We start from the raw sequence: 22,489 nt of genomic DNA on the forward strand, positions 1-22,489 counted from the left end.
ATATATAGAGAGGAAAAAGAAAAATTAATTATAAAAGTAATCACATATCTTTTTTTTGCAATTAAATGTTAACTTAAATGTTACCGCAATCAATGATTTATCTAATGACAATTAAATATCGTATGAGTAGATAAGCGTTGAAATATATCTAAAGCGTTATTTTGTATATATATATATATATGGGTACGTAATCGTTCGTTGAAAAATACGCAAAGTATTAGACACATCGGTGTGCTGCGTTAATAAAACATAATCTGGATTTAACGTAGAGTAAATTATGATTAGAATTGCGGGACGTTGATACATAGGGTACCTATAAACCTTTCTGTGGTACGTAGTAGGTACATGCGTCTAGCTGGTGAACACTTTATTGATGCACCTTGGTAATTATCGTGGTGAGGTGTACAATAAAGTATCGCGCTTGCGCCGTACATATGTATCCATATGTGTTGTACGTATTTATATATACAACATAAGGCAATTTTCTTCGACGATAATCTTAGCGATTATCAATGAACTATTACAAATTGTAACCTTTTTTCTTTTTTTTCGTTTCTTCCCTTTAGCAATAAAAAAAAGCTAAGCTAAGCTAAGTTAAAGCTTATCTTTAAATTTCAAATTGATCCAGAAAAGTAAAAAAAAAAAAACCCTATCGAAATTTCTTCCAAATCCTTCCCCCCCCCCCCAAATCTCTCTACGTTGAAAGTATGGAAAGATAATGTCTAATTTAACCCATGCATAATGCACGTGCTCATCGGGAAGAATAACTCGCCTTACGTGGGAATGTTATATGCGGCTTTTGAAAGCTCGTTATACTTAGGTCTCTTTCGAGCTGCAGAACGAAGGAAATGCATCCTCGGAGGCTCACCTTCTCGCCGAGTGGACCCTGAATATTTTAACGTATCCTCGTTCCTTTTTCTCTCTCTCTCTCTCTCTCTCTCTCTCTCTCTCTCTCTCTCTCTTTATATATATATATATCTCGTAAATTAAATAAAAAATCATATCTTATAGATCTCGCGTTGAGAATGTTTTGTTTTGTTTCTTTTTAAATATCTCGTAAATTTAAGATGATGAATAAATTTGTCATCCATTTATCACGTAGATATATTTTGAGACAAATCTCATTCGTGAAAGAACAAAAACAAAAAAAAAGAAATTATAATCCGTCATATCTAACGTATGCAAAATACAGATAAATACATACAATATGTAACGATTAGATGAAAGAACAAACACCAACAATAACTAGTTCATTAGTACAACAAAATAAATAGGATTACACCGATCTACCGTTCGTATTTCTTGAATTATAAAAAAAAGAAATTGAAATCTTGGATAACTTTAAATACATAAGTAAGTACAAAACACTATAAAAGGGCAAGAAGAGTCTCTCTCTCTCTCTCTCTCTCTTTCTTTCTTTCACTCTCTTTCGATCAAAGTGCAATACGCGCAATATAAAACGAAAGTGATCGTTGCTCGCGAGCGTTACGAAGCCAAAGCGCGATGTGAATAAAATCTAAAGAACGAATAGAGAAACCGCTTGCGGGTTCTTTCTTTCGTTTGTTACATTAGTCAGTCGAAACCAATGACTAAGACCGAAGTAGAACTACTACCAATTACTTCCCTCCCGTGTGACTTCTTTTTTTTCTTTTCAAATGTATCGCTATAATAAGAATATTTTTTATGTCTCACTCTTCTCTCTCTCTCTCAATCTTTATTCTTCTTAGTTAAAAACAAAATAGTAATCTATACATATGCGTCGTGTATAGATAATATATACACGTTTTGAAGAAGAAGAAGAAGAAGAAGAAGAAGAAGAAGAAGAAAGAAAGAAGTATCATATGATTTTACCTCATTCGTCGCAGAGAACTCATTCTTTATTGCCATCAGCGGTCTCTCAATAAACTTAACTGCGAGTCAGGGCCGGACCCGATGTATGTGTGTGTCCGGCTATTTTAAAGCGCTCGATTTTATTTGCAGAAACGCGAACGCCACTTTTCTCCCTCGCGTCGACTGCTTCTTCTCCATCACTTACTTTCCTTTTTTGCCCTCGACAAAATTTCACCCTTTGAACCCGAACGAACAATCGAACCACCGATCTCGCGCACGCGTTACCGACGTGCCACTTCGAGTACAGAATTTCGTTGTTACAAAAGAGGATCGCTTTGAAAAATAATTCACGTGGTTTTTTCTTTTTTTTCTCCCCACCCCCCCTATTGTTTTATTTACTAAATACTCTCTTAAACGAATCGATCGTATACTTTTTCTCTGTCCCTTTTTAATCCTAAAAAAAAAAAAATAAACTATTATTTCAACGTTACCGATAAAATATCGAAATTTATTTTAAAAGTATGTTAGAACGTTGATTAAAAAACGAGGTCATGGTGTTATTGGGTATCTCGTTTGTTCCACAGTTATCTTATTTTTGTTAAACGTTAGAGTCAGATCTAGATATAGTTATAATACTATAGGACCTTGATTTATACGTATAATTTGACTCCCAATTATGATGGTTAAACATAGTCCTACTGTATTTACTTTTTTCTAATTAATTTTTAACGATGTAAATATACGTACAAATATTATACATGTGTTATACGTTAAGGTATGTGAAAGTAAGTACATTAAATAATTAAATCTATTATCGAAAGTAATTAATTAGATACGATTGTCATTAATGTTCAATACTTATCTTTAAAAATAATTTCAAAACTTGATAACAATATTCAATTATTAACGTTAATGTGAAATTTAATGAATACCAAAAAAAAAAAANTCACCTTCTCGCCGAGTGGACCCTGAATATTTTAACGTATCCTCGTTCCTTTTTCTCTCTCTCTCTCTCTCTCTCTCTCTCTCTCTCTCTCTCTCCCTTTATATATATATATATCTTTTTTCTTTAAGATCTCCGAGACCGATAGTTCGTGCACGAAGTTCCCTACCAAAAGTATACGAAGCAATATATATATCTATGCATACTCTATATACGTCTGTCTGCTTATACGTAGAAAGATATAACAACGGTTGTCGTGATCGACATTTCAGAGATTTCTCGTAAAATAAATTCAAGAGAAGAAGAGGTATCCTATCTACCTATTCTACCTACCTACTTACCTACCTACGTCAATGAATTTTCCAAGTTTATTGGTTGGTCGAAGAATAATTACGTTTTAATATTTGATCGGCCGATTTGAAAATTTCACGTGAGAATTATACGAAAGAGAAAAAGAGAGAGAGAGAGAGAGAGAGATAGTGACGCAGTAGTAGCGGGAAATTCGAGATTTCGATAGCTTCGTTTTAGGAAGGAGAGATTGAGAGGATGGAAGGAGGATAAAGTGTGTGTGCATCTCTCTCTCTCTCTCTCTCTCTCTCTCTCTCTCTCTCGTTCTCTCTCCCGTTCTCTCTTTCTCGCTTTCTCTCTGGGGTGCCAGCCAGTTTCGTGATACGAAGCGGCATGGATCGATAGCGTGAGCTCCTTCGAGTCCTCTCGGGCTAGCGATTCCTGGAGGATTCGAAGGAGAGAACCGAAGCACTTGGTGAGTGAGTGAGTAAATGTGTATGTATATATGTATGTATGTCTCTATGCTATATACATATGTATGTGTAGATGTAGATGTAGATGTAGAGATGTATGTGTGCGAACGAGACCTGCAGAGGGTTTCGACCTGCCGCCATCGACGTCGCCATCGTGTCGTGCCGGTACGCCGCCCTTGCACCGCCCTTGCACCGCCCCAGGAACGACTACCACCTTTTGTCGTTCCTTTCTCTCGTCCTTTTTTTTTTTGGTAGTTTGAGTGGACGAGAGAAAGAAAGAAAGAAAGAAAGAAAGAAAGAAAGAAAGAAAGAAAGAAAGAGAGAAGGAGAAAGAGAAAGAGAAAGAGGGAAAGGGAGAGACGAAAATTTGAGGCCTCGACGACGATGACGACAACGACGATGACGTTGTAGACGAAGCTGGCACACCAGCTGCTGCTTGCTGCTGCTGCTGCTGTTCTTGGGTTCTTTTGGAAAATCAAACGAACGCAGCTGTTTCCGTCGACGACGACGACGATGACGACGATGACGACGACGACGATTAGAGAGAGAGAGAGAGAACGAGATCTTCTCGACCGATTCGAAATTCGAGAGAGATCCTTTCAACTAAAATCCTCCTTCCTTTCCGATTCGATTCTTCGTGCTCTGGTTGGTTTGGTACCTGGGCTCTCGAAATCTTTCGGTCCTTACGTACCTTCAATCCACTCGAGCTTGAGATTAACGACATACTTCTTAAGTACATTTTTATTCTTTTGTTGTTGTTGTTGTTGTTGTTGTTGTTGTGTGTTATCGTCGTGTTTTTTTTTTTTTTTTATTCGTCGGAACATTTTGTTCGTATATAATTTTGATTTTATTCGTAATAGTGAATTCGATCGAATTTTATGATTTTTCGATAAAAAAAGAATTCTTAAAAAAATTCGATCTTTTCTGGTTTTTATCCCCCTATATGGTATTTCGTTTAATAGAAATTCGAACAATGTTGGGAGAAAAGTCGATTGAAATAATTATTATTTTATAAAAAATATCGTTATACACAATATATTTAACTTTTCGTACGAATAAAAGTGTATCTTAAATACTTGAAAATCATTAATATTTACAATTAGTGTCACTTTAACTATCTTCTTCTTCTATCGTTATATATACATATATGTATGTATTTAGAGTTTTCCTTTTTTTAATGCGTCATCGATGCAAAAATAATAATTTGAAGGGAGGAGAGAGACTCGATGCGCGATGTCTATAGAATTTTTTTGTCGAACATAGAGAGGATGATGGGCTACGCTTTTGCTTTTTGTCGGCTCTTGAATCCACCACCGCATTATGGACCGCGAGTTTAAAGGTAAACGAGTTTCTCTTGCCTGTTCAAACGCGCCACATCATCGAAAGAGGCCCAACCTCTTATGCTGCTGCTTGGGCCTGGATTTATACCTGCATATATGTATATATAGAGATATACTACCATACATATGTCTCTCTACGTATAACTATATATATATATACATGCAGGTATATGCAACTTTGTTATATAGCGTGCTTACCTCGTGGCCTGAACTGTTCCACTACGCACCGAGGCAACAACGGGGCCTCGATATTCTGGTTACCTTCGCTTCAGCTATACCGGCTGTTACTTTAAATTTATATTAACGCGTTCCTTCCTATTAGGAGACACTCGACAATGAGTGGGGATTCGAATATTCCAAATGAAATCGGAAGTTAAAAAAAGAAACTTTAATATAATCTTTTGTTCTTATTCAATAATCTACATTCGGTTTTTTACTTTGCATTACATTACATTAATAAAAAATATATATATAGGTATTATATCCGATTAATATCAACGAAATAATTTTTGGTTATTTTTTTAACTTATCTTTTTTTTTTTTCTTCTTAATTTTCTGTCTTTTTTTGATTTTGCTATGAGAAAAGTTATATAATGTGATATCGTAAATTTTTTATATACACCTAATTATCGTTATTGTTATTTTGTCAGTCAATTTGAGAATCTACATTAATAAATATATATATATATAAATCAAATTAAGAAATATACTAAAATTACGAATCAGGTTATTTTTCTTACTAGACCAAAAAAAAAAACACTAAAAATCGATTACATTTAACCAGGAACACACCAGAGTATATATTCACTTTGGTTAAGCGTTCATTCCGGCGCGAAACTCGTTTCGAAACGCGTTATCGAGGCGAGTGAAACGAGTAGAGTGGCAACGGCGTTCTATGGTTGGCTGTAGCGCGTCTCTCGTGGTGTTCGGTTTATGGGGGGAGATATGCAGTCAGAGGCGTGAAAAAAAGGAGAATTTTGAAGAATCTTTTTTTTTAATAACAATTAAATTTGTTTTATAAAACTGATTACACAGAGTATTTAAATAATGTTTCAATTTGACTTTTACAAAATTTCAAAAAATTTTGGACAATTTTTAAAATGAAAGTATTCTATACAAAATCTTGCCAAAGCTCATAGTTTTTGAGTTATAAATTTTAGAAAATTATCATTTGCGCATTTGTTTCAGCCTTCTTTATACCCTGAAAATCTATTTACTGCTTTCGTACGCTACATATCAATTCTAGAATATCTAGACATCATACTTCAAGAAAATGCAACCAAAAAAAATCCATTTATTGAAAATTCTGACTACAGCTCTCCCCCTTAGATAGAAAATTTCTACGTAAATCGATCGAGGAAATTAAATGGTAACGAGAGCAACGTTGGTGGTGTGTCTCGTGGAAAGTGAGTGTGTGTGTGTGAGAGAGAGAAAGAGAAAGAGAAGAGTAGCTGAACGAATGAACGAAGGAACGAGAAGGAACCAATCGATATATCGCTACGATCGATAGTTGCTAATTTCGGTGTGCTTCTCTCTAAACGATGATCGAAACTATCGTAGGCCTTCTCTTTTCGATTAACGTAACGCTAATGTTAGAGAAAATTTTGAAACGAAATAGTTCTTTCATAGATATTTTGTTGTTGTCGGATTCGTTGTTATCAAAATGAAGAAAACTAAACGATCAATTTTTTGGTTACTTTCTCGAATTGAAACATTTTCGATTCGAGAAAAACGGACTCGAAAATCGATTTCCATTGGTTGGTAGCGTTCCCTTTTTAGACGGAACTTTTTCGTCTCTTTGTCCGGTTCATGAGATTGAACGAAAGTAGTATGAGAATAAGAAAGTAAGAAAGAAAGAAAGAAAGGAAGAAAGATAGATAGAGATAGAGAACTGGGCCCGAAGCAACGGGGCCTGGATATTCCGGTTCACTTAATCGTTTTCCACGGATTTTGGATCGTGGCCTTTTTGGTATGGTGGAGGGGTGCGAAGGGGAGGGGGATTACGGTCGACAAAGTTGTATGAGATTCGTTCAGAGACTCGAAAGAAGAAAAGGAGGCGGTATCCTTCGGATTCGTTACTTCCTGACCATTGATCCCCTGGTTTCATAGAAATAAAATTAAAAAAAAAAGAAAATAACCCCCCAAGAAAAAAGAATATTTTTTTTCTTTAGCATCTCTTACAAATCATCTTACAATCTTACAAATCAAAATGGCCTTGGATGGTTTGACGCCATAAAGAATCATTGGGATTTTGTTGAATCCTTCGATTCGAAATTAAATAGAAAATTATAATAATAGTCGAATATAATATAACATAAAACGATTTTATATCTAACGTTTGTATGTACAAAACTAGGTTGATATTATTACCGCTATTTACGAAATCAATTGAATGAACCTCTAGCGAGTACTACTACTATACTATAAATGTATCTCGGGTATGTCGTAGCCTTTATTATATCGAAAGCTATTGAAATCCTTTATAGGGACGACGAGTACACATACAATTATATACGTATATAAAATAAACCGTGTCCCTGTATATAAACGATAACTCGTTCTACAATCTGAAATATCGACCACGACCAACGGAGAAAAGACTAACGAAACACGTGAGTCAACATATCGTAGAAAGTGGTAATATGTATTTATATCGAATAACAAAAAATAAACAAAAAATAAAAGAAAACAAGTAGGTATGTCTCATTACTTAAACGTTAGAGAATGAGTCGAGAATTTACTACTAATTTACGATAATTTGTACTTTTGTTTTCTTTTATTTGAGGGGGGGTTTCTCTCTATAAAAATATCAGTCAAATAATATACGATAAAACGTTACACACATTTTTTTATCAAAAATTTAATAGGACATCAACGCCGTACTGAGATATGGGCACCAGTTCGAGGCAAGACACGAAATAATTGAAAAATATCGTATGTAGAATAACGATATACGTATATGTATGTATGTGTATACGTGTGTATGAATATACGTAATACTTCGTCATGAAGTATAAACTAGTTGGTAAGACAAAGACTGTACAGTGTACAGTTTACATTCGTTTTCCTCTCCTCTCTTTCACAGCACGATTTCCCTTTTTCTTCTTCTTCTTCTTCATCTTCTTCTTCATACTTATTCCATAAGTCGTAGATATAGAGCTTTTGCGGCATCATGAAAGTAGTTTTATATAGAATTGTCTATGACACGAGTAAACAAACAAACAAACAAATACTACCAAGTTGCTTATTACTTATCATTAAATAGAACGTTCATATTAAGTACACATATGCACACGCGCGCACAGAGATTTATATTTCTTACATAAGCCACTTCAATTTTTTCTTTAGCACTTTTTATATATATATATATATATATATATATATATATATATATATATATTTTTTTCTTATTTTCTTTTGAAAGTCCCCTAATGTGTAGTATGTGCTTTGCTAACATTTCTATTTCCACCGTTTTCTTTGCTTTTAACGCTTTAATCCGCTTAAATTATTTTTGTGTATTATTCTTCTTACAAATGGAGAATTTTAAGAAAAGGACAAACAAATGTTTGTTTGTTTTTTTTTAACATATCTTCTTCTTATTATTTTATTTTTTTTCCTTTTATAGTTTTGTTTTGAAAAAAATATGACGTGATGTCGTAAATTTTTTTGTTTAATATATCTACCAGTTATCATTATTGTTTTTATTTTACTAGTTTAACCGAGAATCGTAATAAATATATCGTTTATTTTTGTTCTGTGAGAACATTTTTAAAAATATATTTACGGTAACAATTGGTCGATTATTAAATGTTCCTTTTCTTAAAATTTTAATCAATATATTGGATAGAAACAAGATACGTTTATAAAAGCGAGCGAGAGAATCTGAAAATCAAAGGAGACATCAGTCAAAATGGTTGCAGAAAATAAGCCGAATCTATGGTGACTGGATTAAAACTTAATACATGCGAACTGGTCATTACAAATTTATTATTCAATGATATTTCACTTTACAACTTAACGTATATCAACTGAGTAAATAATAATAAAAAAAAAAGAAAAAAAAAAGACTGCGTTCTCTGACAACTCGAAAAGAGAGAAAAGAATCATCATTTAAAATTCAGAAGTAATATCTCGGTATAATAATTTCATTCTGCAAATGATATCTTAAAGTATTACAAATTGAGTAAAAAGATATGAAATTTTTGTCCGCTCGTAAAATGAAATTTAATTAGATATGAAAAAAAAAAAATAAATATGTCTATTATCTTCGTAACATTTTAATGAAATATTTTGACGACCAGGTCGAATGTTGTGTTATTAAAAAAGTCGCGATAGATGTATCAAATAATTTTCCCTTGTATATATCGTTATACATATCTAATCTCAAGGAATTGTCGACGTAAAGTCGCTCGAATATCTCGCCAGGTTACTAGTGAAGGACTCGTCGACTAATCAACAGCGTACCGGATACTACGAACGAACGGTTCTGGATAAAGAGCAAGAAAAGCAAACGAGTAGCAAGCAAGCTAGCAAGCTAGCAAGCTGCTAGCAAGCAAAGCAAAGCAAGCAAGAAAGCAAGCAAGAAAGCAAAGCAAAGCAAGGAATAAAGAGAAAGAGAAAGAGTACGTGGGAGATAGCAGCGAGATTATCCTCGTCGAGTTGAGCTTCTTCGCAGAGGGAAGAAGGAAAGCAAGCAAGCAAGCAAGTTATATAGGAAGAAAAGGAGGCGTGAAGAAGCAGGAAGGAGGTGGTGTAGAGGTCGCATTCGAGTCTTTGGAGGTGTCTGAGGAAGAGGAAGAGGAGGAGGATAAAGATAAAGATAAAGAAAAAGAAAAGAGACAGAATGAACGGCCCTGGGAGCCATCAGCATCGTGGGTTGGGTATCGCAGGACGTTACAGGGCCGTGGTTGGGAGTGGAGCCTCATCGGGGCCACACACGAGGCCTACGGCACCCCAACATCCTCGTGGGGGATGGCATCCCCACAACCAACATTCTCAGCATATCCAACTTGGTCAGCAATATGCCGGAAACAAGGAATATCCGTATCGACAGTGCCCGTCTCTACCGCGATATCATAATGGGTATATAACACACACTTCTGATGATGATGATGATGATGATGATGATGATGATGCATCATTGGTGCACATTTTCGGTGCATCGGCCGGCGAATTGTCCTATTGTTCCAGCTAGGATAACTCTCTCTCTCTCTTTCTCTTTTCTTCTATTTTTCTTTTCTCTTATCTACATATTTATCTACACATTATATTTTCCTTACATTTTCTTACTTTTCGTATATCGTATTCGGTGTAGCATATTTCGATCAACAGTTTAGAATATTATTTATGTGTGCGCAGTTATTTTTTTTTTTTTTTTTTTTAATTAGATAAATCTCTTAGTATCCAGTAATGTATTGTTGACTTGTCATTCATTTTTTGATAAATCCACTTTTTCCATTTTTTTTTGCATTTAAGCNCTCTCTCTCTCTCTTTCTCTTTTCTTCTATTTTTCTTTTCTCTTATCTACATATTTATCTACACATTATATTTTCCTTACATTTTCTTACTTTTCCTTTGCAACAAAAAGTAGTCGGACAGAAGTTTGGCCAAAATTCAAACAAAGGTATATTGAAACTTTTTTTTTTTTTTTTTTTTTTTTTATTTACAATTAGATAAATCTCTTAGTATCCAGTAATGTATTGTTGACTTGTCATTCATTTTTTGATAAATCCACTTTTTCCATTTTTTTTTGCATTTAAGCCAAATTTAACATATGAATTTTATTTCAATCGATTTAGCTTTCATTAGAACTCACATTTATACGATTTAATTATATTATTGCGTTTAAATTCAACGTAGATACGCGGAAAACGTGTTTTGTTGATTGAATAATAAAAATTAATTATCGTTAAAGTTTATTTTAAATTTGTATTAAATTGTAAATTTTTTGATAGACACGCGTTGTACTATATATATATATTATGTAACTACTTGTATGTATTATATTAGTTCTCCATTTGCAAGTACATATATACGTCGCATTTAGTACATACCACAATAACCACCTATCTCTCCCCCTCCTTTCTATCCCCCCCTCGTCCCTTTCGCTCGATATCCTGTGTACGTACATACATAAATACATATATACATACATACATAAGTGCATACATACATGCATACAAACATCGAGATCGATTATATCGCCGAGCGAGGAACGTCTCAACTTCGATCAATCGATTTCGATGAATTTTCGAGGACTCGTGAACTCTTTCGACGCAGTTCGAATATTTCTTAGAAAGCTGGCGACGCGACATACGATCGATGCACCACCCTTGCTGCATCTTTGATACATCGTTGGCACGTACATCCGATGCATCTCTTGGGTACGCGAACGGGCTCAGGGGTTATACGATTCGATTGTCATGGATTTTTTATTTAAAGAGAGAAAAAGAGAGAGAGAGATAGAAAACCACTGATTGTGATTTATCGGTCGATTCACCTGAGTCCCTCTGCGTTACAATATTTTCTTACTTGGTCTGAACACCTCATGATTGTTCCTTATCTTTTTATTATTATTATTATTATTATTATTATCTCGAATAACGAGTAACAAATTCGATATTTGTATCTAAAATATATATATATTTTTATATTTATAAATTATTTAATTATTATTATTTTTGTTCTTTTTAAATACACATATTAACTATTTTTCTCTTAAATCAATAGGCATAAAATGTTACGACAATATGACGTAACAGTAGTGAGATCTTAAATGTGATGATGCGTTCAGGCCAAGCAAGTGTGTATTTAATTTTCAGAGCAACCGACATTTAAGAGGTTCGACGATTCTAATAGATGATAATCAACGTGTACATAGGGGTATGCTCCTTGTGCATGCTTCTCAAGGATCATTTCTAGCACTAACTAGTCGAAGTAGCTTTCTACGATCTTGTGCTCTTGCGTTTTTTTTAGCAGTCGTTTATTCTATGACCAAATTTTTGTATTAATGCTGCACGTTTCTTAATTTTTCGTTTCATTGATCTTATCTTTCTTTCTGTCTGTCTGTCTCTCTCTCTCTCTCCTTCCCCCTCCCTCCCTCCCTCTCTCTCTTTCTTTCTTTTTTTTTTACAGTAATAAGAAATCATCGATAAAATTTTTCAAACTATGTTATACACGTTCCCGGTCGCACGTGTATTATTTGAATGTCATTATATTTTATTATTTCTTTTCATTTTCTTTTTTTTTTCTTTGTGACAAAAACAAAAATTCCTCGTAATCTTTACTTTTTCACAGTTCGTTAATTTCACTTTCAATAGATAACACACGAAACATATTCGAGGAACATTCGCGTTTTTTTTTCAAGTAGATGCACGCGAGAGAAATTCTTCTTTTTAACAACATTTTCAATTCGCGTAATAAATTTAATTACCCAAAATCGTACGCGCCTCAATCTAGCATTTTTCTTTTTGCATTGCCGATAACGAGACTACAAATCTTTTTATATATTTTTTTTTCATTTTGTGTATCAGTCAGATTGAAACGATTTTTAATTTAAAAAAAAAAAGAAAAACAAAATGAAAAAAATTCCATTTTATCAACGTAGTAGATTACTTACATTTAATTTCTAACCGATTAAAAAGTGATTATTAAAATAGCGTTATATTTGTAACATTAAATTCGTTATCAAATGTCCCATACTGCGTTTTAGTATTAGCCAGTAGTAGTCTTCAGTCTATCCAATAGAGAGTATAGTAACTTGAATTGATCGATTGTGAGATATTACCTACACTGAAACGATAGAGAACGATGTATGATGCCCTGCAGCGTAGTTGAGTACAGGGGAACAAACATTCAAATAACCCTTCGGATTTTGCGGACAGGTCAACGGACCAAGTATCAAACCCCACGAAAACGCGGTTTCCTCATTTTATTTTTCTCTTCATTTTATTTCACAATATTACTTTACGGTTGAGATTATATGTAATATTTTCTTTTGATGGTATTATATGCTTATGATATATAGGGGGTGGTTCGTTAAAATTATCTTAAATTTTTCACCAAAGTTTACGCGTTAAAGGTGTAGCTGGGGGAACCCCATCACCACACACAAAATGCGATGGCTGCTCGTTTCTAAATTCGTCAAAATTACGATCTTGTGTAAAATGAACGAAAGACGATTTCAAAAATGCCAACATTCTCACGCGCAATAGAGTACATTTTTTTTCTTTTTTTCTTATTTATTTTCTACTCCGTCATAGTGGACACGCTAGATAATATATATATATGTATAAAGATGACAACTCATGACATGTCATTCGATAGAACCGTGCATTTATATCGATTTCTTTCTTCTTCTTCATCTTCTTCTTTTAGGACTGTGTCCTGTTATCAAATAAAAATTTAAAAAAATGAATTAAGTCGAACTATTTATATATCATCGCGTCATATTTCAATAAATATTGTCTGTGTTCCGGTAAGATATTAATTGCATCCTATCAAACGAATAATAATTTTTCAATGTAAATAGGTGATAGATCAAAAAGAAATAAGAGAAAAAGATTATTTTTGTTTTAATATTATCCTTCAATATTTTTTTTCCATCATAAATTTTTTCTATCAAAGAAAACGAAAACGAATGCATTTCGTAGATCGTAACAAAACGACTGGACTTACCACTACTAATACTACTACTACTACAACTACTACTAACATGCATTCTCGACTTTAGTGCTTCGTGAGATGAAACGGAAAATGATATTAAGGGCATTATACTAAAGTTGCGTCATTTGCTCTGCTGCTGTTGCTGTTCTCTCTCTCTTTCTTTATACTCCTGACTACAACGAATGTGTACGGCATTATATAAAGTTACGAATGCAAACGTGTGTCTGTTCGTTGCTGGTTAATGGTGGTGGTGATGGTGGTAGTGGTAGATTTTCTTTCTTTCCCAGCAGAGCCGTGATGATAGACGCATAAAAAGAATTTTCACACGCGTACATAAACCTGGCGTCCGTCTTAATCACGTTTTGAAAATAATCTAAAGGTAGCGTGGGCGGGGGGTAGAGGAGGTACTCTTTTTGATCGTTTAATCGAACGTATATATTAATATCTCATTGAAAATTGGCCAATGCCAATGTTTGTGGGTCGTTCATAAACGATACTCGTATCTATAAAACGGACTTTAACGTTCAATGTTAATGACAATATTTCTTCTGATCGCGTAAAAGTTTGCCAAGATTAAATGATGAATTGTTATAATATAATATAATGGTATAATATTAATGATAAGGCTAATGTTATTATTAGGTGGTGTATTTGTAATTGACCGTTGTAAAATTCCTTTATAAAAGATAAACACAAAAATTAGTGTCATTAATTTTGTTTTTTCTTTTCTTTTTTTTACGCTTATATAGGGATTGTCCAGGAGTTGGCACATCGTCAGGTCCGACCGGTAAGGAAGTTTCCTACCACGCTAGCGTAGGTGGAAGCAGCGTTGGATACAAACCACCTCCGCAGCACAGTCCACAATCGAGAGGTCCGCCACCTCATTTCCCTCAGGAATCCGTTGGGCCAACAACCAACTCTACGCCGCTTCACATCAGTATTTGCGGACAAGTAAATATTTTAAATAGTTGGAAAAATTTTTTTTTGCATTACCTACACACAGCTCGTATCGATAGCGAATTTTGTTAAAAAATGAAAAATGAAAAACAAAATCTAAGTTTTTGTATAGGCACTAAGAACGAACAAATAATTCGATTTATATCTCGAGAAGTTTGTCATGAATCTGACGATACGATTTGTCGTGTACCACGATCGGGTTGCTTTTTCTTATTGGTTGATATTACATCTGACATGAGCGCGTATTACACATTTACACGCGCAAATATAAATTTTTGTAAACAGGCGTCAACAATAAGTATAATAATCTAGTTTTTTTTATTTTTTTTTTTTATTCATCCTTGCTAGCAAAGAAAATATCGGCCAGCTTTTCAAGAATATATATATATAGTTCCGATCTTGATATCACGTTGATCCTTGCTGTTACGTCGTAGGTAATTTTATTTGCTCGTTTTGTTCCAGGAGAATATAATGCGCGGTCCTCTTCCAAATATGAGTCCTGGGCTTGCAGCCAGCGACGTGGACATGGAATATCGTAGAAATTCACAAGGTATAAAGAATATTTTATTTCCAATAGATATAAAAAGATCTTCTTTATTCGATATTAATTTTGATTTTCTCGATAGTTAACTACGAAGTTTCTTGAATCTTAAGTGTAGTACAGAGTATGTATATTTTTTGCAGCCACAAACCAGTTGCCACTGAGTCCTGTACAGATTCAAGCCTCGCCCGCTTATTATAGGCAGCCTAGTCAGGATGATGGTAGAAAGGTGAGAAACTTAGCATTTTAAATTAAAAATGCTTTTCCAATTTTCACCTAAGGTATAATTAAAATTTCCTTCGATAAAGATATTTCGTAAAGAGAGATAATGAAATAATTGTACATGTATATCTATATATATATGTATGTATATATATAAAAAAAAGGATAAGTAGGCCTAATTTAGTCGAATGTTTATTCCAGAGCGAATCACCGTCTAGAAAACGTCGTCGGATATCGAGAAATGGTACGGTTTCTGGAATTGAAGTAAGAGAAACTACACCACCGGCACCAACGCCACCTCTACATACGACCCCACCAACCTGGGAATTTTCATCAGCTTCGCAACGTCGATCTCCACGTAACCACATGTCTACACGCGGTAGTCCTACAATGAGAAATCGGTATCAACGATATACGGATTCCTTTGGTCTTTCCTATCCCTTTATCCCTGGCCATAATCCCCATGCTACGATCCATAATTCGCATCACGGAATTCATAGTTCGCATCACAATATCCACAACTCCCATCATAATCTACACAGCTCGCATCATAATATTCACAATGCGCATCAAACGCATCCTCGACATCCGCCTGGTACAGGACATCATCCTGCGCAAGGTGCTAATGGACCAGTAGTCGTTGATGTGGGTCAAGTCGGTGTGTCTGGTCTTAATGTCGCTGTTAGTGGCGAACCATTGTGGCATCCACAACCAACGAGCTATAGGATTCCTTGTCAGGTGCACGGAATTTATACGCCTGGAGCACATCCATTCGCGCATTCGTGTCAAGTGAGTGAGATAAAAGATTGTTGAATTGTTTATACGTACATATTTATCATAGATATAACTACTGTAGGACTCGTGAAAATATTGAGCCGTTAGTTTGACTAGACAGGGCGGGAGTTGACTGTTCTATCCATTAAAATTATTTTAGAGTAACACGGTCAATTTCTTCACGAATACCTATTTTATTTGGCACGGAGGAAGGTGCTCGATCCCACACTCGACCCCGAATGTTCTTTTTTTTTTTTCCTCTTAGCCGTTTTTCTAATCGTCTTAAATTTCAAAGGTCTCTAATTTTTCCTCGTGTTGTTGCACGCATTTCCAAGCATGTAATCGAAGCTTACCTCCATTTCGAACGAGCCCTAAATTGTAAGATTTGTGACAAAATTAAGCCACTCGGCTGACGACCGGGACCCCCGCGCCCAGAGTCTTCCGTTTTCCGAGCCAATGTTTTATCTATTGAGATATCTAAAGCCCTCGATCACAACTTTCTCACGAATTCCTATTTTATTTGTCGCGAAGGTGCTCGATCCCACATAACGATAAATTTAATTACTTTTATCTATAGGAATAAATAATATTTTCTAGGTCACGCATCATCATAATCATTATTCTGCGGCTCATGCGACTCATTCTGGTCATAGTTTGGTAGGATCCATAGTTGGCGCAACCTCTAGGGGGTATCCAACTCCTGCAGGAGGTCCAGTTGCTGCACTTCATCATGCACATGCACCACCTCCACCCGTCCATACTACTCATTATACGGCCCACCACCAACTATCTCAGCAGGTAATAAAAGAAAGAATATTGCGAAAATATAATAATAATAATTTCTAAGACATTCGCGTAATTTATTATTATATCTTTATTATTTTTTTCTTTCAGAGAGAGGTAGAACTTGAATTAATAGAATCCCACCATCATCACAGAGTTGGAGCTACTGCCGGAGCACCGTTACCATTGCCACATTCGTATTCTCCTCCAGCTCTCACACAAGTAACAACACCGCCTCCGATTTTCTTATCCGAGACGAGAAATAATCAATTGGAAATGATACAGACGAGAACTCGCAGAGCGGTTTCGAATCTTCATGCTGTCAGGCGATCAAGATCGAGTAGATGGAGAGGCACGCCTCCATTACCACCTACGACATATCCAGGATTTTTGTTACATTTCTTGTAAGTTTCAAATTTTGTATTAATTTTTGACATTGCTCAAACCTTTGTCGGTTATAATCAAATATATATATATATATACATACGTACATATATAAAAACAAATTTTAGAGCGATGTTCAGCAATCCACCTTTATCTCCATACAGCCATGCAGATTTGTCCTCGCCAGATTCAGCGACGGAAAATTACGAGGCACTTCTATCTTTGGCTGAAAGACTTGGAGAAGCTAAGCCACGTGGTTTAACGCGTGCCGAGGTTGAACAATTACCTTCCTACAAATTCAATGCAGAAACGCATCAGAGTGATCAAACGAATTGCGTTGTCTGCATGTGTGATTTCGAAGCACTGCAATCGCTTCGTGTTTTGCCGTGCTCGCACGAATTTCATTCTAAATGCATCGACAAGTGGCTTAAAGTGAGTACAAGAATATTAATTATTTTTTAAACAAAATTTCGATTCTATTGAATAATAATAATAATAATAATAATAATAATACAACAATTTGCATTTTTGTTTACAGTCAAACAGAACGTGCCCGATATGTCGTGGTGACGCTGGAGAATATATTTCGTAATAGTGGATAGACAAGTAGCGACTGGCGCCAAGCTGCTGCTCAAATGCGCAATGGCGCCGGATCTTCTTCGTCGTCGTCGGGGACGCTACTTCGTACAGAACCTCCAGCCGTCATGTTGTTGGTTTGTGCAAATTCATGTCCATAAGCATTTCTGCCTTTTCTCCTGTGAAAGTGAATCGTTGATTGTATTCGAACTCCTGAAAATTCTTAGCAGCGTTTTTCGGAGAAGCTAAAAAACCTCGTATCTATCCCCGTTTTGAAAAAAAGAAAAAGAAAAAAAAGAAAAAGGAAAATGGAGAAAAGCGGATGCAACGAAAGATATATATACAGTAAAAGAAATTTGAGAATGTTGGATTCTTGTAATAGAAGGGTACACATCATTTTTGCTTTTCCCTCAGGCGTTAGTAAATTTACAAGTTAAAGAGCGTAATTTAATAATACGTGTTGAATTATGGTTAAAACCTTAAAGGGGATTAAAAAAAAAAGAAAAAAGAAAAACCAGAATGAAAAGGTTTTGCGAGAAAGTTATATATATATAAAAAAAAAAAAACTATGTAGTTTTCATTGACAGAGAAAAAAAAAATTACCTGTCATTCGTTTAATTTTTATTCGAATCGCTTTGATTATGGTTTAACGCTCGTTTGTTAGTTGTGTTGCGCTATTTTATATTAATATATGTTTATGTACATAATATTTGTATACAGAGAAATCAGCACTTTCCATTAACGTTCCATTTTTGTAATAGCTTAAATTTTGATCCTATTCTATAATTGTAAATAATTACATAAACGTCCGTATAAATGTGTGCGTGCGTATAAAAGCCAAGTCTAGGTCTTTGTTTGATAACTTACCAAATGTAGGATAAATTCTTTTGCAATAAAAGGTAAGAGAAACAATTTTGTTCTTAGGCAAAGGAGAAACCGTAACTTCCTATTGTTAATGCTTTCTTGTCTTTGTGTAGGCCGGGTGGTTATTTTTTATTATATAAGGAATGTATGTATCTCTACCCATAGCGACTTTGAGTGCTATAAATTAAAAAGAAGAGAGAGAGAGAGAGAGAGAGAGAAAAAAACAGAACTGTTGAATAGTAAGCACCGATGTGTCACGTAAACTAATTTATAAAAACATATTTAGTGACCTCGTATATCCGATTATAAAACTCATTCCTCTCGCGGTGATTAACAGGCATCCAGTTGTTTTTTCTGTGTTGGTTCGATACAATTTTTGTTAAATGTTTTATGGAATATATATATAGGTCAGCCTAGCCTCGTAGGATGTACAGGTAGATGTAAAGGTATGCATGTAAATTAATCCAACCGCGAGAGATCAAGCAGCAGTAAAGAACAGATCTTTCAACAACAGTTATTCGAAATTGCAAAAGAAATGAGAGTGAAAAAGTATAAGAAATACCGCTTCTGTTTCCTGCGCATCTACCTCTAATAGAAGATGAAACGAATTGATTCATATTTTTTTATACACACATCTCATAAAGAATAAACATACTTATGTAATAAGAAGGAGAAGAAGAAGAAGAAGAAGAGGAAGAAGAAGGAGAAGCAACAAAACGAAAGGTAAAAGAAACTGTAGGGATAAAAGATCGAGTTGGCTGTAATAATTTGGGCATGTTCTATTAAAATTAATACTTCGAGAGATTATTATATTATTATGTATTTCATGAGTTGGCAAATGTTGTTGTAATAATCAATTATAGTGGTTCGGTCGGAAAGAAACTAGGGAAAGTTTGTGTATCCTGAAAGCACTGATGCATTTTGTAAAAAAAAAACCCCCCCACCAAAAAAATAAGAAAAAAGAAAAAATGAAATAAGAAGAGAGAGGAGGAGGGACTTTTGAAAATTTGAATAGAACGTTGCCATAAAAAGAAAACACACGCTTTTAGTTTTGTATATATATATGTATATATATATGTATATGTATATATATCTACATATACAAATATATATCTCAAACGCTTTTTCTATTTATATGTTTCGATACAAAAGTGAATGAGGAGAAGGAGGGTTCCATTTGTATCACGTTTATGATCGTGTATACGTTGTACTTCTTAATTCTTCGAATGTATCGTCGAGTAAAGAAAAAAGAAAAAAAAAAAGAAAAAGAAAAGAACAAAAAAACAGCCGGATAGGCATAATTATTAAAAGCTATTTTTTTTATTCTAAGCAAGCAGTAAACATAATGTAGTACAATGAAAACTTTTATCGAATATTTTTCTTCGTCTCTTTTTCCTTTCTATTATTAAATTTCGAATAAAACTGGCCCGGTAAAAAAAATCGTTTGGAAAAATACATCAGTGAATGAATATATAGTCAGTTATCAGCTAATCGAAAAGGCTTTACAAAATCGCAGGAAAAAATTCCTTTTTTTTTTATATAAAAACGAAACTAAACAGAAAGGGAGAGAGATCAAAGAAATTACATGGGAGTCGAAAAGTTTCTTCTACGAATCGTAAACTAATCCATTCTGAAGATCAACGCATATTTCTACATGGGACATAATATTTTTCAATTGATACAAATATTTCTGCCATTGCTGTAATACTAACTCTCGTGTTAATTTATTATTAGTATTCTTGGTATATATATACCCATTTAATCTATATGAGCGAGCGTACGTCATTTTGAGAAATGAAAACCAATAATAGTTAAACGAAAAAAAAAAAGGAAATAAAAGATGATGATAATAATAAGAAATAATAATAAAAAAAAATAATAAAAAACAAGAAATACGAAAAATACTTAAGAAAACTTTTTGAAATAATCTTACAAAGCGAGATCGCGTATCAGTAATTAATCTTCTTGATCTATCCTTCCACTTCTCATTACGTGCCTTTACTATTAGTGATCAAAAAATACATATATCCAAAAAAATTTGAGACAATGAAAGAGAAACTAGAAAAAAAAGGAAAACAAATAAAATTTAAAAGAACAGTAAAGGGACAGGCATGTTAGAGGAGCGTGTGAAATCATAAACTATTCGCACGAAAGTACGCTTGGAAAAATTACATAAAAAGAAATAAACGAGAGAGAGAGAGAGAGAGAGAGAGAAAACCTGGAAAATCACGAGCATATATGTGTGTATGATGTTTGCGCGTGTGTATGTATGTGTGTGTCAACCTGCGAAGTTGATACGCGGTGGTTAGATTCATTTCATAGATCAGTTCAGATTCATTTTTTAACAAAAGAAGAAGAAAAAAGATTGTTATTATCGCTTGAAACTCATTTCATATATACATACGCGTTTGGTATACTTTAACACAATATCTTGTAAAGTGATTTTCTGCATTTCTTCATGCAACTACTCTGATGCCTGCTGCACACTGTTTGCTACTGTTGTTTTTTTCTGTATACAGTTATTTCTTTTTCTATTTATTTAATGGTTTTTTTCTTCCTTTTTTTTTGTTTTTTTTTTTTTTTGTTTTCCCCTCACGATTTTCATGCTCCTTTTCGCAGGTCGACACACAAAAGTCAAAGGATAAAAAAAAAATAAATGCTTTACTCTCGATACACGTGAGATAACACTACTAAACTCGTCGTACAAGTGAGAATAATCATATGTAAGCAAAAGTATGTGTAAATTAATTTAGAAACATCATTAATTATGGGTATAACACAACTGACACGTTAACGCGTAGATGTACGGTAATCCTATCACTAAAATAAAGACGCAATATCAAAAGGCATATGAGTAAGTGGCGATCAAAAAGCATAAAAAAGGAAAAATTGAAAGTTTTTTAATAGTGGAGGGAATATATGAAAAGATTAAGAAGAAGAAAAAAGAAAAGAAAAGAAAAAAACGGGTTGTCGTTAATTCTTTTTAGGACGCATAAGAACACATATCACATTTTCCATTGCAAATCCACAAGTTTAGCCCTTTTTCTCGTTCCGTCGCTGAAAAGGTTGATACAATTAATAAAGAAAATCCAAAGAAAAGAGATAAATGAAGAAATTCACTCGTGGCTTTCAAAAGTTATATTTCAAACTTACGTAAATATATATTAAATACATATACATACATTTTTTAGACGCTTATGTTTGTTCGCGGATGTATCTACCATCGTGTTTATTAAAATTCTAATTTAAAATAATATATAAAATGAAATGAAATGAAATAAAATAAAATAAAATAATATTCACAAAAGAGAAAATTATTAAAACATTTTGAAATATTTCTACGTGTATTTCAAATTTGTCGAATGTATTTGACTTTTTTTTATTACTAAAAAATTCTTGGCAACTTTTTCTTTCGTTTTATTTCTTTTTTTTTTTTTTTCCCACAAAAAACTTAACATTCATATCATTATATGTATTTATATACAGGTATGTATGTATGTATATACGGGTAGTATTCAGTATCAAAATTCAAACATTCGTCGGTCCTAAATTACTTTCTACAAATATGCGAAAACATTTTTAGTCATGGTGTATCATTAAAAGGGTTAAAAATTTTTCGGATACGACAATTATATACCGTCCGAGATTTCTGTTTTTTTGATGTGATTAGATTTTAAGGATGCATAGTGTTAATTATTATATTTATAATTATTTCGATTTTTGGGGTTGACTGTGACTCAACTTTAGGATTGTTTCTCGTTATAAGAAAATATTTCTTTTTTTTTTTTAATTGTTCATCGTAAAAATAAACGACGTTTATATTATTTCTACTTAAACATTATATATTAAT

At 33.9% G+C, this 22,489-nt stretch overlaps 1 protein-coding gene across 6 annotated transcripts in view; it reads left to right on the forward strand.

Moving 5' to 3' along the window:
* The window catches only part of LOC106793757 (RING finger protein 44), a 37,834-nt gene extending 19,147 nt beyond the window's left edge, over nt 1–18,687 (forward strand). For 2 of the 6 annotated variants that reach the window (XM_014760939.1, XM_014760938.1), the window contains exons 2-10: nt 9,280–9,956; nt 14,288–14,489; nt 14,958–15,045; nt 15,180–15,265; nt 15,460–16,047; nt 16,630–16,830; nt 16,927–17,219; nt 17,328–17,631; nt 17,738–18,687. In XM_014760939.1, the coding sequence (XP_014616425.1) occupies nt 9,718–9,956; nt 14,288–14,489; nt 14,958–15,045; nt 15,180–15,265; nt 15,460–16,047; nt 16,630–16,830; nt 16,927–17,219; nt 17,328–17,631; nt 17,738–17,791 (2,055 nt within the window). In that variant the 5' untranslated portion in view covers nt 9,280–9,717 and the 3' untranslated portion in view covers nt 17,792–18,687. The remainder of the gene's footprint in view (nt 1–9,279; nt 9,957–14,287; nt 14,490–14,957; nt 15,046–15,179; nt 15,266–15,459; nt 16,048–16,629; nt 16,831–16,926; nt 17,220–17,327; nt 17,632–17,737) is intronic. The other 4 variants (XM_014760942.1, XM_014760943.1, XM_014760940.1 and 1 more) reach the window with 3 other exon arrangements.
* The last annotated feature ends 3,802 nt before the right edge of the window (nt 18,688–22,489 follow it).

This window comes from Polistes canadensis, unplaced genomic scaffold, assembly GCF_001313835.1.
Source record: "Polistes canadensis isolate GaletaPanama2010 unplaced genomic scaffold, ASM131383v1 scaffold_18, whole genome shotgun sequence".
Taxonomy (NCBI): domain Eukaryota; kingdom Metazoa; phylum Arthropoda; class Insecta; order Hymenoptera; family Vespidae; genus Polistes; species Polistes canadensis.